This window comes from Phalaenopsis equestris, unplaced genomic scaffold (genome assembly GCF_001263595.1).
Source record: "Phalaenopsis equestris unplaced genomic scaffold, ASM126359v1 Scaffold000504, whole genome shotgun sequence".
NCBI classification, from domain to species: Eukaryota; Viridiplantae; Streptophyta; class Magnoliopsida; order Asparagales; family Orchidaceae; genus Phalaenopsis; species Phalaenopsis equestris.
In genome coordinates this window covers 973989-987943 of record NW_018164944.1, presented here as the reverse complement: position 1 = coordinate 987943, position 13955 = coordinate 973989, and the positions used below count along the sequence as shown (strand labels likewise).

The following is a 13955-nucleotide window of genomic DNA, read 5'->3' as shown; positions in this document are numbered from 1 at the left end:
CAAGGCTTCTCAGTTCCAGCGAGCACCAAGCCTGTCGCCAACCCACCTCTCTCCAAGACTTCTCAATATTGTTTTATCCATTTATACGCTAATCAAATGATCTATCTTTTGTCTGAACTATAATTTTTTTCTAATTTAGGTTAATATTTACACTTGTTTTTTTTGTCATAAACTTATTTTTTTCCTGAATTAGCGTTAATTATAATTCGTTGGCTGAGATGTGTTGATCTTTAGGCCGATTTAGGGTTACTTATGATCCATTGGCTTAGAGAATTATACTTGTTGGTTGGGATGCGCTAATATGTTTCCTTTTATGATCATGTTGTTCATAAAATCTTTCATCTATTAATTTTTTGTTCTTCCATGTGGAATAATACTTATATAGTACTCGCATGTATCGATCAAGTTGTAGGGTTCTCATAAGACGTACTGCATAGCAAAAATATAAGTTTTAAAATTAGTTTTCATCTCCCCTACATCTAGGGTTGTCAAAACGGCTCGTTGTTCGTGAACAGCTCGTGTTCGGCTCGTTAATTTCTTTCGATAAGTTAACGAGCCGAACACGAACTAAGATGTGTTCGTTCGTGTTCGGCTCGTTTTGGCTCGAAATACTACTCATCAAGTTTATAAATAAATAAATAAATAAATAAACATTATATATATAAAGTAGTATTTTAAAAAAATCTAATTGACTACAAGGCTACAAAGATTTATAATCAATTAAAATATTGATTAAGAAAATAGAATAAAAATTATTAAATTAGATTTAAATGATGTTTTAATATAAATAATAATTTTTAAATCTTGTTCAAACCCTTATTCTCTTATGGCTATATGATTAGGATTTTTAAAATGACTCTCTTTGTTCGTGAACAGCTCGTGTTCGGCTCGTTAAGCAAACAAGCCGAACATGAACACAGTTTTTGAGCTCGAAATATAAACGAGCCGGCTTGTTTACACCCCTACCTACATCTTATTACTTTAAAATGATAGGTTTAGTTTTAAATTTTTTTTTTCAAAATGATGGCGCGAGCTCATGGATTTATAGACATAGGAGTGTTATTATGTCCCTTCTGATTGTAATGCTTATTTTTGTGATTTTTTGCTTCTTTTGATGCACATCCAATATTTAATTTTTATTTTAGCAATGCACTTGAGTAAAATTGCCAATATGATATTTGTTTGTATTAGTTGGTTGTAGGAACGAAGCATCATTTGTTGTGTTATCATGCATGAGCTCAAGCTAGAAATCCACAACCAGTAGTGTCCTTCGTAAAGCCCAAATATATTAAAGTTAGAATTTACAATGCATTCTATATATAACTCAAGGGATAAATAAGATTTTATTGGTGCCCATGAAACTGAACAGATGGTGTTGGTCATTTCTGTCAATGTCTTGATGAAAACATGTTAAGAAGTGTGGAGCCCGGTCCACTTCTTTCCTAGAGGTAGTTTCTGTTTATTTGGAAGTTATTAGAACTTAATTGTTTCATTACGTTATTTTCATCATAAGCTTACCCGTGCCTTCCATGTTTGGTCTCCCGCTCATCTTCCCTGCTCGCGAATAGCTCTCGCCTCCTTCTCATGCGGTCCGGCCATCTCTCACGCGAAAATGAGTTTTAGGATCTCCTTATTTAGCTTTTTTGCTTCTTATATAAGGGTCAAGCAAAAGCCTACCAATACACTCTCCCAAAACTCCTCTTTGGCTGAAGCATTAAAGAAAAGAAAAGAAAAAGCTTTTCTTTTGGTTTTCCTTTTCTTTGGCTTGTGTTATTTTAACTTCCTTCACGTGGCTTTGAGAGAGAGAGGAAGAGTGACAAGAAGAGCAGAGGAGAAAGAGAGTTTCTTGTAATCGTCGATGTGATCAGCAGTGTAAATTCTCGAAACTAATAAAATCCTCTGTAGCTTCGGTAGACGTGAGAATTTTGTCAAATCACATAAATTTGTGTGTTCCATTGTGTTTTCTGTTTTGCAATTTTTCTCGATCAGGTTTTTTGCTTTATTGTCATCATTTTTCAAAACAACTGGTATCAAATCCTTGGTTCATATCTAAGGAACAAAGATAAGCAGAGACGAAGTGATGGCATCGAGGATCGAGAAGTTCAATTACGCAGATTTTGTTTACTGGAGGATACAGATAGATGACTACCTAAGAAGAAACTTTACCTGCCATTGTTGGGAAATAAGCCGGAAAAGATGGACGAGGAGAAATGGATTTTGTTGGATTGATAGGTTCTGGGGGTTATACGATTGTGCCCATAACATCATTAAAGAGAAGACTACTGCATATCTCATGGAGGCTTTATCAGGTATGTGTGAAAATCCATCGACGAATAACTAATTGCACTTGATGAAAAAATTATTCAACTTGAAGATGACGGAAGGTGCGTCTGTTTCTCAACACCTGAATGAGTTCAATACTATCACAATTCAATTTTCATTTATTGAAATTGATTTTAATGATGAGATATGTGTGCTGATATTGTTGGCTTTATTATCAAATAGCTGAGAAGCCATGAAGATGACATTTAGTAGTTCTGCAGGTAAATCCAAACTGAAATATAATGAAATTCGTGATTTGATTTTGGCTGAGGGGGTGCGCAGGAAAGATTCAGATGAGACCTTGGGTTCGAGTTCAGCACTGATTGTTGATTCCAGAGAGAGATCATAGGACAAAAACTCAAACAGAGGAAGATCAAAATCAAAGTCTGGTCAGCAGACAACCTGCTAGAATTGTGGTAAGGTTGGCCACATAAAAAGTAATGCAAGAATCATAAGAAGAAGGAGAATGATGGTGCTAATGTTGTAACTTAAGAAATACATGATGCGTTATTGTTGTTAATTCAAAGTTCTGTTGATGACTGGATACTGGATTCAGGGGTTTTCTTCCATACATCTCCCCACCGGAAATTGATGTGAAACTATGTTACATGAGAATTTGGGAAGGTACATCTGACTGATGGAAAAACTCTGAACATGGTAGAGATGGGAGATGTTGATATTGCACTCCCTAACAAGAGCAAATGAACTTTGCAAAAAATCAGACACTTTCCTGAATTGAACAAAAACCTCAATTATGTTGGGCAGCTCAATGAGGGTGGTCATTCAGTAGTGTTCTCAGATAGTACCTGGAAGGTTACCAAAGGATCATTAGTGCTGGCTCGGGATAATAAAATTGATACACTATATATGACTACAAATTTACGCAGGTGTGGACACATGAGTCAGTGGTGCAGTATAGGGAAGTAGAAAATGTCAATTTCTTGAAAAGTGGTAGAGCGCCAAAGACAGAAAAATCAGACAGTATGGGGAACTACAAAGCTATGAAGAAATCTTGCAAGATAAAAAATCGAGCAAGTGGGAGCTGGCTAAGAAGGAGGAGACAGATTCCCTGCCAAGGAATCAGACTTGGGAGCTGACAAAACTTCCACCAACGAAGAAGGCATTGACCAACAAGTGAGTGTCCCGGGTGAAATCTGTGCTTGATTGCAGTAAGAGGTAAAAGGCTGGACTTGTTGAAAAGAGCTTTCAACTGAGGCAAGATATTGCCTATGCAGTGGGAGTTGTTCGCAGATACAAGAGTAACTTAGGAAGGAACTTGGAGGTACAATGCTATGTTGATGCTGATATATCAACTGAGGGTGTTACTTTTGTGAAACTGAAGTTGTATTCGACTTCAGCTGGTCTTCTAGCATGAAAACTGGGGCTTTGAGTTGTAGATGTGGATGATATCACATTTGAGGAAAAATTCAGTACAACCAGCGGTTGAAGCAGCTAGTGTCCCAAACTGCAAGTGGGAGAATTGTTAAGAAGTGTGGAGCCTGGTCCACTTCTTTCCTAGAGGCAGTTTCTGTTTATTTGGAAGTTATTAGAACTTAATTGCTTCATTAAGTTCTTTCCATCAGAAGCTTACCCGTGCCTTCCATGTTTGGTCGCCCGCTCATCTTCCCTGCTCGCGAACAGCTCTCCTGCCTCCCTACTCATGCAGTCCCGCCATCTCTCACGCGGAAGCGAGTTTAAGGATCTCCGTATTTAGCTTTTTTGCTTCTTATATAAGGGCTAAGCAAAAGCCTGCCAAGGCACTCTCCCAAAACTATTCTTCAGCTGAAGCATTAAGGAAAAGCTTTTCTTTTCTTTGGCTTGTGTTATTTTATCTTCCTTCACATGACTTTGAGAGAGAGAGGAAGAGAGAGAAGAAGAGGAGATGAAGGAGAGGTGAGGAGAAGAGAGAGAGAGGAAGAGAGAAAGAGAGTTTCTTATAATCGTCGAGGTGATCGACGGTGTAATCCTCAAAACTATTAAAATCCTCTACGGCTCTGATGGACGTAGGCAATTTGTCGAACCACGCAAATCTGTGTGTTCTATTATGTTTTCTGTTTTGCAATTTTTCTCGATCCAGTTTTTTGCTTTATTGCCGTCGTTTTTCACAACAAAACAAACCAATAATCCATGACAATTTGTGTTTATTATGTGTGTATGAAGAGATGGTTAGAAAGAATTTTCAAGATTTCTCCATTCAGGTCAAGATTTATCTGGAATCATCATTATAGCTCTGATGTATTTTTTATTTGTTTATGAAATATTTAGGGATTTTTATATATTTACTTATAATTATGTGATAATTCTGTTAATGTGTCCTTTTAACTATCAAAATATTAGTAAAGTTTGTTATTTAAAACGTTATTATTGCTATTTGCATATATGTTTGATTTTGTAATCATCATTATACTACTATTTGTGTGCCTCTAATGAAGTAGTTATGCTTAAGATTTGGGAGGCAAATAAATAGAAGTAAACTTTAAGTGTTAGATATGTAAATACATACGAATTGCACATTATGTATGTAAATGCCCCAACTGTTTTATAATGTGGAGACATATGTATAGCTTCAATTTTCAATGAGTTGCATGGGCTAAGCAAACACAATATGGTTCTGTGTGTGACATTTCATTGTGATGCACCTAATAGTTGTACTTTTATTTGCACTTATCATATACAAGAGAAAGATTTCCATACCAAACAATATAAAACACTAAATAAGATTGCATAATGCGCTTCAACATTTTCTAAAGATGCCAAACTATCAAAATACATCTCCTAATAATAATTAGTTTGTTCATCTAAACTCATGACCTTTCATTGGGAAGATCATTATTTAGATGTGAGTCAGTCTGAATCATGTGTGCTGCTAATAAGTCAACTAGTGCTTGACTTTTCACTACATGCAAGGGAGCAATTGCTAAATTAAATTATAATAGGTGCATCAACCATCAGGGTAACTTTTCAGATAAAGCCGATTAAGTCATTAAATATTGTAAATAATTTAGCCTTGAAATTTGTTTGACCATATAGTAAACCAAATAGTGTCTTAATTTTTTAATTGTACAAATTAGGGATGAATAATCCCTCTCAATTAGAGAATATTTAATATCCATATGTTGATGAATTAAATAATATTGTGCACTCACTTCTTGTTGTTAGTTACTTTGGGCTAACATAGCTTCAAGGGAGTCATCTACTGTCATGGTTTAAAGTATTAATGATCTACGCAAGATAGGGGTTGTTACATAACGACAGTGTCATCAAATACTTATTAATTAGTTCAAAAGCATTTTCACACTTCCCATCCCAATGGAACTTAACGTATTTCTTGGTTATGACAGTAAATGACAGACACCTTTTTGAAAATATTACAAATAAAGTATTTAAGATACATCAGTCTTCCATAAAATGATTTTAATTGAGTTGTGTTTTTGGGGGGCAACATTGTTAGAATGGATTTAATGTTTTGAGGATCTATTTCAATTCTACGACGCCACCTCAAAAATCCAAAGAGTTTTCTTGAAATTACCCCTAAGGTACACTTCAATGGGTTCATTTTATGATTATAATTATGTAACCACTCAAATATAATTACCAAATCTGATAAATGATTATTTTTTTGCTTTTGATGACTTAGTCAGCAATATAGCATTTAGCTTTGTTGTGAGTGAGTTTTTCAAAAATCTTAGTCTCAGTCTGCTAGTATGTGACACCAACATTCTTAACTCTAAGAGGCATGGCCACAAAATATTTTATTCATATTGGAGTTTTGAAAGCAATATAATTCTCATCTTCAAGTATCATTTTAATATGTTTGTAACCATATTACTTTTCCATGAATGAGAAGGTTTCATGGGAAGAGACAATGTTGAATGGGAAGAGACAATGTTGATTGTGTGTTGGGTATGAGTAATGGGAACTAATTTTTGGGGCATACCTATCCATACCTAGTTTCAATCTCTAAAATTCAAAATAATGAGTTTGCTAGTCAAATTTCTTGTTTGCCGGATGGTCTTCTGCGATTCAATTTTAAAATAGCTTTAATTTTGTTTGGATTATATTTATATTATTATATTGTGAGCAAGCATTCAAAGTAATTGCTCCAAAATACTTTTAATAATAAACGTTCAAGTAGAATTAAGCTTTATGTTGTATCTTGATAGGGGAAAAAAATATTTTAGTAAAGTCGAATAGTTCATCTTCGTTTCTTCAATTCTTGAATAAGACATTAACTACGTAAACATTCGAGCTTCAATTCTTCAATATCTTGAAAATTTTAACCTATGGTGTGTAGCTTTAGGATTCTTGACGTCCAAGGATAAAATCTTATCTCATATTTCTCTTGAAAATAATAAAAATTTGATTTTTGTACCGTACAGATGCATCTTGATCTAATGGTATTATGAGAGCATAAAAAAAAATTTAATATCTAAACTTATATTTTTGAATCAGTCCTGACATGAACAATACAACAACAACAACAACAACAACAAAGCCTTAATCTCACTACGTGTGGCTGGTTACATGAATCCTTTTTCTTCGTTGCGTCCTATTTAGTGTCATATTTTCATCTAGTTCTAATAAATTATGATCATTATTTGTACAATAAGCCAAACTCTTCATATGACTAACTCTGTCTTTCTTAACATAAGTCGAATCTTAAACATCTACTCTCCTAATCAGATCATCAGATGGTCGACGTTTAATGTGACCAAACCATCTAAGACGACTCTCTAATTTCGTCCGTCGCGGGAGCTACGCCAACCTTATCACAAATATATTCATTTCGCATTTTGTCTCAAAGTGTAAAGCCACTCATCCACTCATCCACCTAATGCCACCTAATGATTCTCATCTCGACAACACTCAACTTAGTATTATGCTTCTCTTTTAAAGGTAAAAGATTCAACACAATAAAACATTTCAAGTCTCAACACCATCTTATAACACTTTCCTTTCAGTCTAAGCAATATTTTTCTATCACACAAAAAACCTAAAGCATTCCTCCACTTCAATCAACGAACTTGAATTCTACTATTAACATCTCCATCTATATCACCATCAGATATCTGAATCGATCACACTTTTTAATTATTTGATCATCCAAAGTCACGACACGAATAATATTGAAAAAAAAAAAAATCTCTTGGGAAAGTGTCATTTCACTTTCTTGAAGTCACCCTCAATCCCCACTTTTCATATACTTTTTTTAATTATATCTATATTTAAAATTCAGTCATGAAGATCAGCCATCTAAAGTTTGCGGACCTTTTGTTCTAATTTCTTTCTTCCTTTTTTTCTTCCTTTTTTTCCTTTATTGAAAGATCATCGGGTTGACCCACAAAAGATGGTTAGTGATGTCAAAAAATGCATGAAGGGTACAAGTTGATTAATAAGTATTGCTTGATAAGGTTAGACTCCATCTGGATGTGCATTTCTAGTTCAATTAAACTTTATATTTTGGTTTAAATATATTATGTATAATCAAATTTAATATTTATTTATTTTAACATTTTTTTTTTATTTCTATCTTATGTAGTTCTATTTTAAATAGAATTGTATATGCACAGTAAAAGTGAACATCAAAATCCTCGTTCATGAAAAGCCATGTGCAGTTGGTCAATCCCCGTCTATTAAGGATCAGAGAACGACGTTTCGGGATAAGCTATCCAGACGCGTAAAATAATTAGGACGGCGGCGCTTTCAAAATGCCGCCGTAGCAAATAAGCTGCCCCAAACACACCATTAAATGACATGAAATTTTTATTAAATTTCACCAAATGTATATCTACCATATTTTAATAATCAAGTTTATGCTGCTGAAGACAAATTCTCTCATGTGGGCAGTGAGTTTTTATCCAATTCCATCAGTGCTGGAACACCGAAAAATAATAATATCAAAAAATAATAATAATAATAATAAATAATAAATCGAGGGGATTTGCATATGAAGCATCCAAAAATTGCTTATTTACATATTGAACACCTAAAACTTCGGCACTCTATTGCCTAAATGGGGAGATTTACATACATATATTACACCTAAAATTCACTTATTTACATATTTAATACCTACAATTTCCCGAATTATTAAAATTAGAACTGTCTAATTATCATGAAATAAAGAAACTTGAGTTTGAAGTATGAATATCAACTAAGAAGATAAAGCAACAGGAGTCGGGAGGCCTCAGGCAGTGGAGAAATATTTGTGTACGTAAGACGTATGCAGAGCTGCGTACGTTTGTTAGGTTACATGGAGGATATTGGGGGTTATATCGGCGTTATACTGTCTGTAACCTCCCTGTAACCTACATGTAACTAGTAAGTTTCATGCTTCTGTTTCATATTTGTCTAAGTTACAGGTAGGTTACATGGAAGTTATAAGGAGTATAACATAAATATAATCCTCAATACCCTCTCTGTAACCTACCTGATATACACAACGCTGCGTACGTCTTATGTATACAAATATTTCTCCAGGCAGTTACGGAGAACTGGGTGAGACGGACAGGTACAGCGAAGGAGGTAACAAATTGATCTTGATAATTTATGAAAGCTTTGGGCATTAAAAATGTAAACTTTTAGGGGTAGACATGTAAATAATCGAATTTGTGTGCTGTGTATGTAAATCCCCTTAAAAAATAAATTGTCTGGGTAGCTTCAAAATGCGTGATTCATAATTTAAAAATTAAAGCAAAATTTCTCTTCCTGGGAGGAAAATAATCTTTTTTTATTGCAAATAGTCTCCAATAAGGTAAAAACGTAAACCCTGCGTGGGTAAATGCTAAAATAGTAGATGCAGCCATGCAGGCATTCAGCACTCGTGAGTCGTGATAATGGAACATCTATGATCTTTATCTGACCCAGCTTTCAAAACCCAGCTACTCCATGGACGGATCCTCCATGAAGACACCAGAAGCTTTTTCGGCCAATAAAAAAAAAAAAAGAGCTAGCAGCTTTTTCAAAAGAAAATTAATTAAAAGTTAAATTTTTATTCTGTTAGTCATTTAAAAAAGATATTTTTCGTGTATGGAAAATTAAAGATCAATTTTTTTAACATTAGGACATTTGCTGAATGAGATTTGTCGGCGGGCTATGTGAGAGGAGAGAGAAAGCAAAGAGTGTGTTGTACTGTAGTGAAAGAGAACAAAGTGAGATAAGGAGAGCTCAGTGGCGCCCTAACCTCGCCCATCACCCACCACATGATGGAGGACCCAACGCTTTCCCCGTTAGAAATTCTTACTTTGATCCACTGCTTTTACCATTTTTATTCAACTATTTATTGAATATTTTAGCCGTGGTTTCAGATAGGGGGAGGAAGGAAACAGGAGAAAGAAGAAGAAGAGTTGCGGATACGCTGCTTTCTTTTGACGCCTTCGGTTTGGCATTTCATGGCCGATGCCCAGGTGAGTGCCCCCGGTCTTCTTCTCGGATTCCCATGCTCTTGTCTTTGTTTCGGTTAGGTTTTAGTTCTTTCTTTCTTTTTTTTTTCCCCCGTTTTTCTTGGGATCTTCTTTGATGGGTATTGTTTATTTTTCGTGATTGATGCCTCTATGGCGTTAATCAGTGTTGTTGATTGAGGTTTTTATGATGGTTCTGAGAAAGTCGGCATTTTTAGAAGTTTTTATTCGGCGCTTTGGGTAAAGTCCGGATCTTTCGGGGCTAGATTCATTGGCCACCGATTGGGACGCAAACTTTGTATTTGTCACTTGCTTGTAAAAATATTTCTTTTTTGTTGTTCTGTCTTGTTCCTCTTGCTTCGGAGGGAATTTAGGGCGCTTGTTCCAGTTTATAACCAGAGCTGCTACTTGATCCAGTATTCTGACAAGGTCTCAATTGGTTATGATGGCCCAGGGCTGCTTCAGTGAGGAAGAGGATGTGGATCAGTTCTTCGACTCCAGAGAAGAGTTATCATCACTGTTCGATTCATGTCATGAGGAGAATTCTAACAATTTGTTCAACAGAGATCCTCTTTATGAGGTTTGGATTAGGAGTCCAAGTAGCATTCAACACCGTCGAACGATGTTCATGAAGTGGATGGGTTTGGGTCAAGTTGCAAGAGCGCGGCCCGATTCCGTTGATGTAGATAATGAGATAATGGTGGACGAGTCAGTTACAGTGGACCTTGATAGGTTATCCATGGACTGTGGTGTTGTGCTAAGGGGTTCAGAATCAGAGAATGGCTCTCTAGCCTTTCCCTGTTTTGATGAGGTTCGAAGCACTTCTGAAGATAGCTCTTCTGATGTGCATTTTGCATATGGAATCAAGAAGATACATGATGGTAGGGTGTTTTCTGCAGGTGAAGTCGGCCAGAAAGGCACTGTAGGAAATCTTCTGGAGTTTGGCTCAAATCAAATGGCGACACTTGATAAATTTGAGAGAAGACTTGGCCCATCTACTTTGAGCAGTAATTGTGAGAAAACAGCTAGGAGGAGAAGGATTGGGTGGTTGAGGAGATTGCGATCTTTTGCTTGCATTGCAGATAAGCAATCCTATGATGCTGATTCAAACATCTCTGATTATGATCAGGGTTGGGATAACAGATTTCGAAGAGTTCGGGTAAGATCATATAGAAAGCAAACCAAAGAGCTATCTGCAGTTTTCATGGGACAGAATTTTGTGGCCCATCATGGTGCCATTCTGACCATGAAATTTAGCCCTGATGGAGAGTACCTTGCAAGTGGGGGTGAAGATGGAGTTGTCAGAGTATGGAAGGTGATGGAATGCCAAAGTAGCAATGCAAATGACATTCCTTTTGATGAACCTTCTTGTATTTATTTTAGCATGAATGATAATTCGGACCTTTCACCTATCCATATTAGTAAGAAAAAAAGTATCAACTCTAAGAGTATGCGAAGGACAACAGATCTGGCTTGTGTTGTCATTCCTCGAGAGACCTTCCAAATATCTGAGAAACCATTATATGAGTTCCATGGCCATAATGGCGAGGTATTAGATCTGGCATGGTCTAAGGGTTTGGTAAGTCTGCATATTCTCTCAACTTTAGTGCATTTACAGCAAATAATTTCTATTGTACATTTCTGATTGCGAAGAATCGATTTGTGCAGGATTTACTATCATCATCTGTTGATGAAACTGTTCGTTTATGGAAATTGGGGTGCGATGGATGTCTCAAAGTCTTCCCTCACAATAACTATGGTTTGTGGCTTTATGCATTAGTGTATTATTTACTTGTTGGTTTCTTACCTCCCTTTTTAATCATATAATGGAACTGAATTCCTTGTTTTGATGGCATTATGCAGTGACTACAATTCAATTTGATCCGTCCGACGACAGATATTTCATTAGCGGTTCTATAGACGGGAAAGCTCGCATCTGGGAAATCTCAACATGTCGAGTTGTGGATTGGACTGATGCTAGACAAATAATAACCGCAGTTTGTTATCGCCCTGATGGCAAGGTAATCGGCTACCATTGATGTTTTCTTGTTGATCTCCAGCGAATTTTCAAAGAGTTAACTCTTCCATTGCTTCTTGCAGGTAGTAGTTGTTGGCTCCATGATGGGTGATTGCCGCTTTTATAATGCATCAGGTGCTTTAGAAACGTCTTTACTTTCTAAAACATTTATTGTTTTCTCCTTGTATTAGTGGAGATAAATTATATAATTATAGATCATTATACAGTTGTCAGGTTGAGATTCCATTATATTGGTGCTGCTTGTTTATTCTGTAAAAGAAAAAAAAAAGAAACTAAATGTAGTCAATACATTGTAATCATTCTTGTATATATTTGCCTGGGATCCAATTAGGAAAACAGTTTTTTTTTCTTAATATAATTAATATATAAGATAATTAGTTTATGGTTTGTGCAGTCAATATTCCTCCAGCTGCTTCTTTGTCTTATCAGCATATTATACCATACTAAAAGCTATTGCAGCAAAATTCTTATTTTCATCTCTTCTGTCATGATTCAGACAATCATCTTCAGTTGGATGCTGAGGTTACTTTTCAGGGCAGGACAAAATCAAAAGAGAAGAGGATAACTGGCCTTCAGGTAGCCTTCTTTTACTGAATAACTTACTGAACTTGAATTGTTTCCCTCTAAAAATTTTCGATGATTTTAAACCATTTTTTTCTTTCTTCAGTTTTGTCCCAACAACCATCTCAGGCTAATGGTTACTTCTGCTGATTCAACGGTGCGAATCATTGATGGCTTTGATGTGGTCTCTAAATTCAAAGGTTTTGAGCACAACTTTTAGTTTTTCTTAAGAAACTATTCCTGAAGCTGCATGAGTTCAAGTTCATTTTATCTGAAAACTCGTACTTTCTTCCTCTTCTCGCAGGCCTTCGCAATGCAAGAAGCCAGATATCGGCCATGTTCACGCCTGATGGGCAGCATATTGTATCTGCGAGTGAAGACTCGAATGTATGCGTATGGAACCACTCAAACCAGGATCACATCCCCTCATCCAAGCACGTGAGAAGCTCTTGGTCCTCCGAGCGTTTTACCTCTGACTATGTCTTGGTCGCCGTACCGTGGCAGGGTTTCTCATCAAAAAACCTACAGTTGTGCAACAATGCAGAACCTGTCTCTGCACTGGAATGCAGCATTGATATTACAGAAAGAAACTTCACATTCTTTGCCAACTCTCTAGGGAACAGTTTCAACCTTTGGCCTCAGTTCCTTTCAGAGATCACTCCCAAGGGTTCTGCAACCTGGCCTGAAGAGCAGCTCCCATCTTCCATGCCCAACTCCTCCAATCACAGTAAATCCCAGCTCAAGTTTCTGAAAACTTGCTGGCAAAGCAGCAGCTCTCATTCCTGGGGCCGAGTAATAGTGACCGCCGGATGCGATGGGAGGATCAGATCGTTCCAGAACTTCGGATTGCCGGTTCGCATGTAATTATTCGAGGTCTTGTAGATATAATTCCTCTGTAAAGAACATAACTTGTCCTCAGTTGATTTCTCATTGGTCAGAGGATCAAAGTTAGCTGCTTTGAAGAAGAGGATACTGAAGCTGGCCAGATGCTGAAATGTTTTGTTGTTTGTTCTGTTCAGTTTTCTGGGAAGCTTTCTGTTCTGTAATGGTCTCTTCTTTCTGTTCTGAATGACCTGACCCTCATGGGTATGTTGGTCTGCTCATCTTGCTGCCATGACAAGAATCTGCGGATGCAAAATTGGGTGGATCTGTATTGTTTGTATGCCTTTTTTAGATTTGATTATATATAAATAATTTATTCTTTGATCTGTTCATAAATTGATTTTTTTTTGGCCTGTTTGATTGTGTTCATTAATGATGGATATTGTTGTTGAATTTATTTGGCCCAGTGGATTTTTATGAAATTTATTGAAATGGTCCTATTTCCATCTCTCTTTCTCCGTCTCTTGTTATATATCTACACAACAACAACAAGCCTTTATCCCATTAAGTGGGGTCGGCTAAATAAATCCTTTTTCTCCATCGATTCCTATTGAGGGTCATATGTAAATTAAGTTCATTTCTTATACAATATGGCCAAGTCTTTTTAGGTCTACCTCTGCCTTTCTTAACATAAGTTGAATTTAAAACATCTGCCCTCTTAATCTGATCATCATGGTAGACGTTTAATGTGATCAAATCATCTAAGACGACTCTCTCTAATTTTGTTCTTCATTGGAGGATATATATATATA

At 36.2% G+C, this 13955-nt stretch overlaps 1 protein-coding gene across 3 annotated transcripts; it reads left to right on the top strand.

Moving 5' to 3' along the window:
• The first annotated feature begins 9394 nt into the window (after positions 1–9394).
• Positions 9395–13597, top strand: LOC110028234 (uncharacterized WD repeat-containing protein C3H5.08c-like). Of its 3 annotated transcripts, XM_020729993.1 has the most exons (9): positions 9395–9550; positions 9630–9728; positions 10177–11301; positions 11391–11481; positions 11586–11743; positions 11823–11874; positions 12257–12336; positions 12428–12521; positions 12626–13597. In XM_020729993.1, the coding sequence occupies exons 1-9, from the start codon at positions 9398–9400 to the stop codon at positions 13183–13185; spliced, it is 2412 nt and encodes an 803-aa protein (XP_020585652.1). In that variant the 5' UTR covers positions 9395–9397; the 3' UTR covers positions 13186–13597. The 3 variants fall into 3 exon arrangements, with proteins under 3 accessions (XP_020585652.1, XP_020585654.1, XP_020585653.1); XM_020729995.1 differs by lacking the exon at positions 9395–9550 and having other exon boundaries at positions 9644–9728; positions 10097–11301; positions 12626–13594; XM_020729994.1 differs by lacking the exon at positions 9395–9550 and having other exon boundaries at positions 9646–9728; positions 10140–11301; positions 12626–13594.
• The last annotated feature ends 358 nt before the right edge of the window (positions 13598–13955 follow it).

Coding starts and splice junctions, on each gene's coding strand:
- LOC110028234 (XM_020729993.1), top strand. CDS start 9,398: ATGAGATTTGTCGGCGGGCTATGTGAGAGGAGAGAGAAAGCAAAGAGT. Junction 11,482..11,585: donor CTTCCCTCACAATAACTATG/GTTTGTGGCTTT, acceptor GGCATTATGCAG/TGACTACAATTCAATTTGAT. Junction 12,522..12,625: donor TGTGGTCTCTAAATTCAAAG/GTTTTGAGCACA, acceptor CTCTTCTCGCAG/GCCTTCGCAATGCAAGAAGC.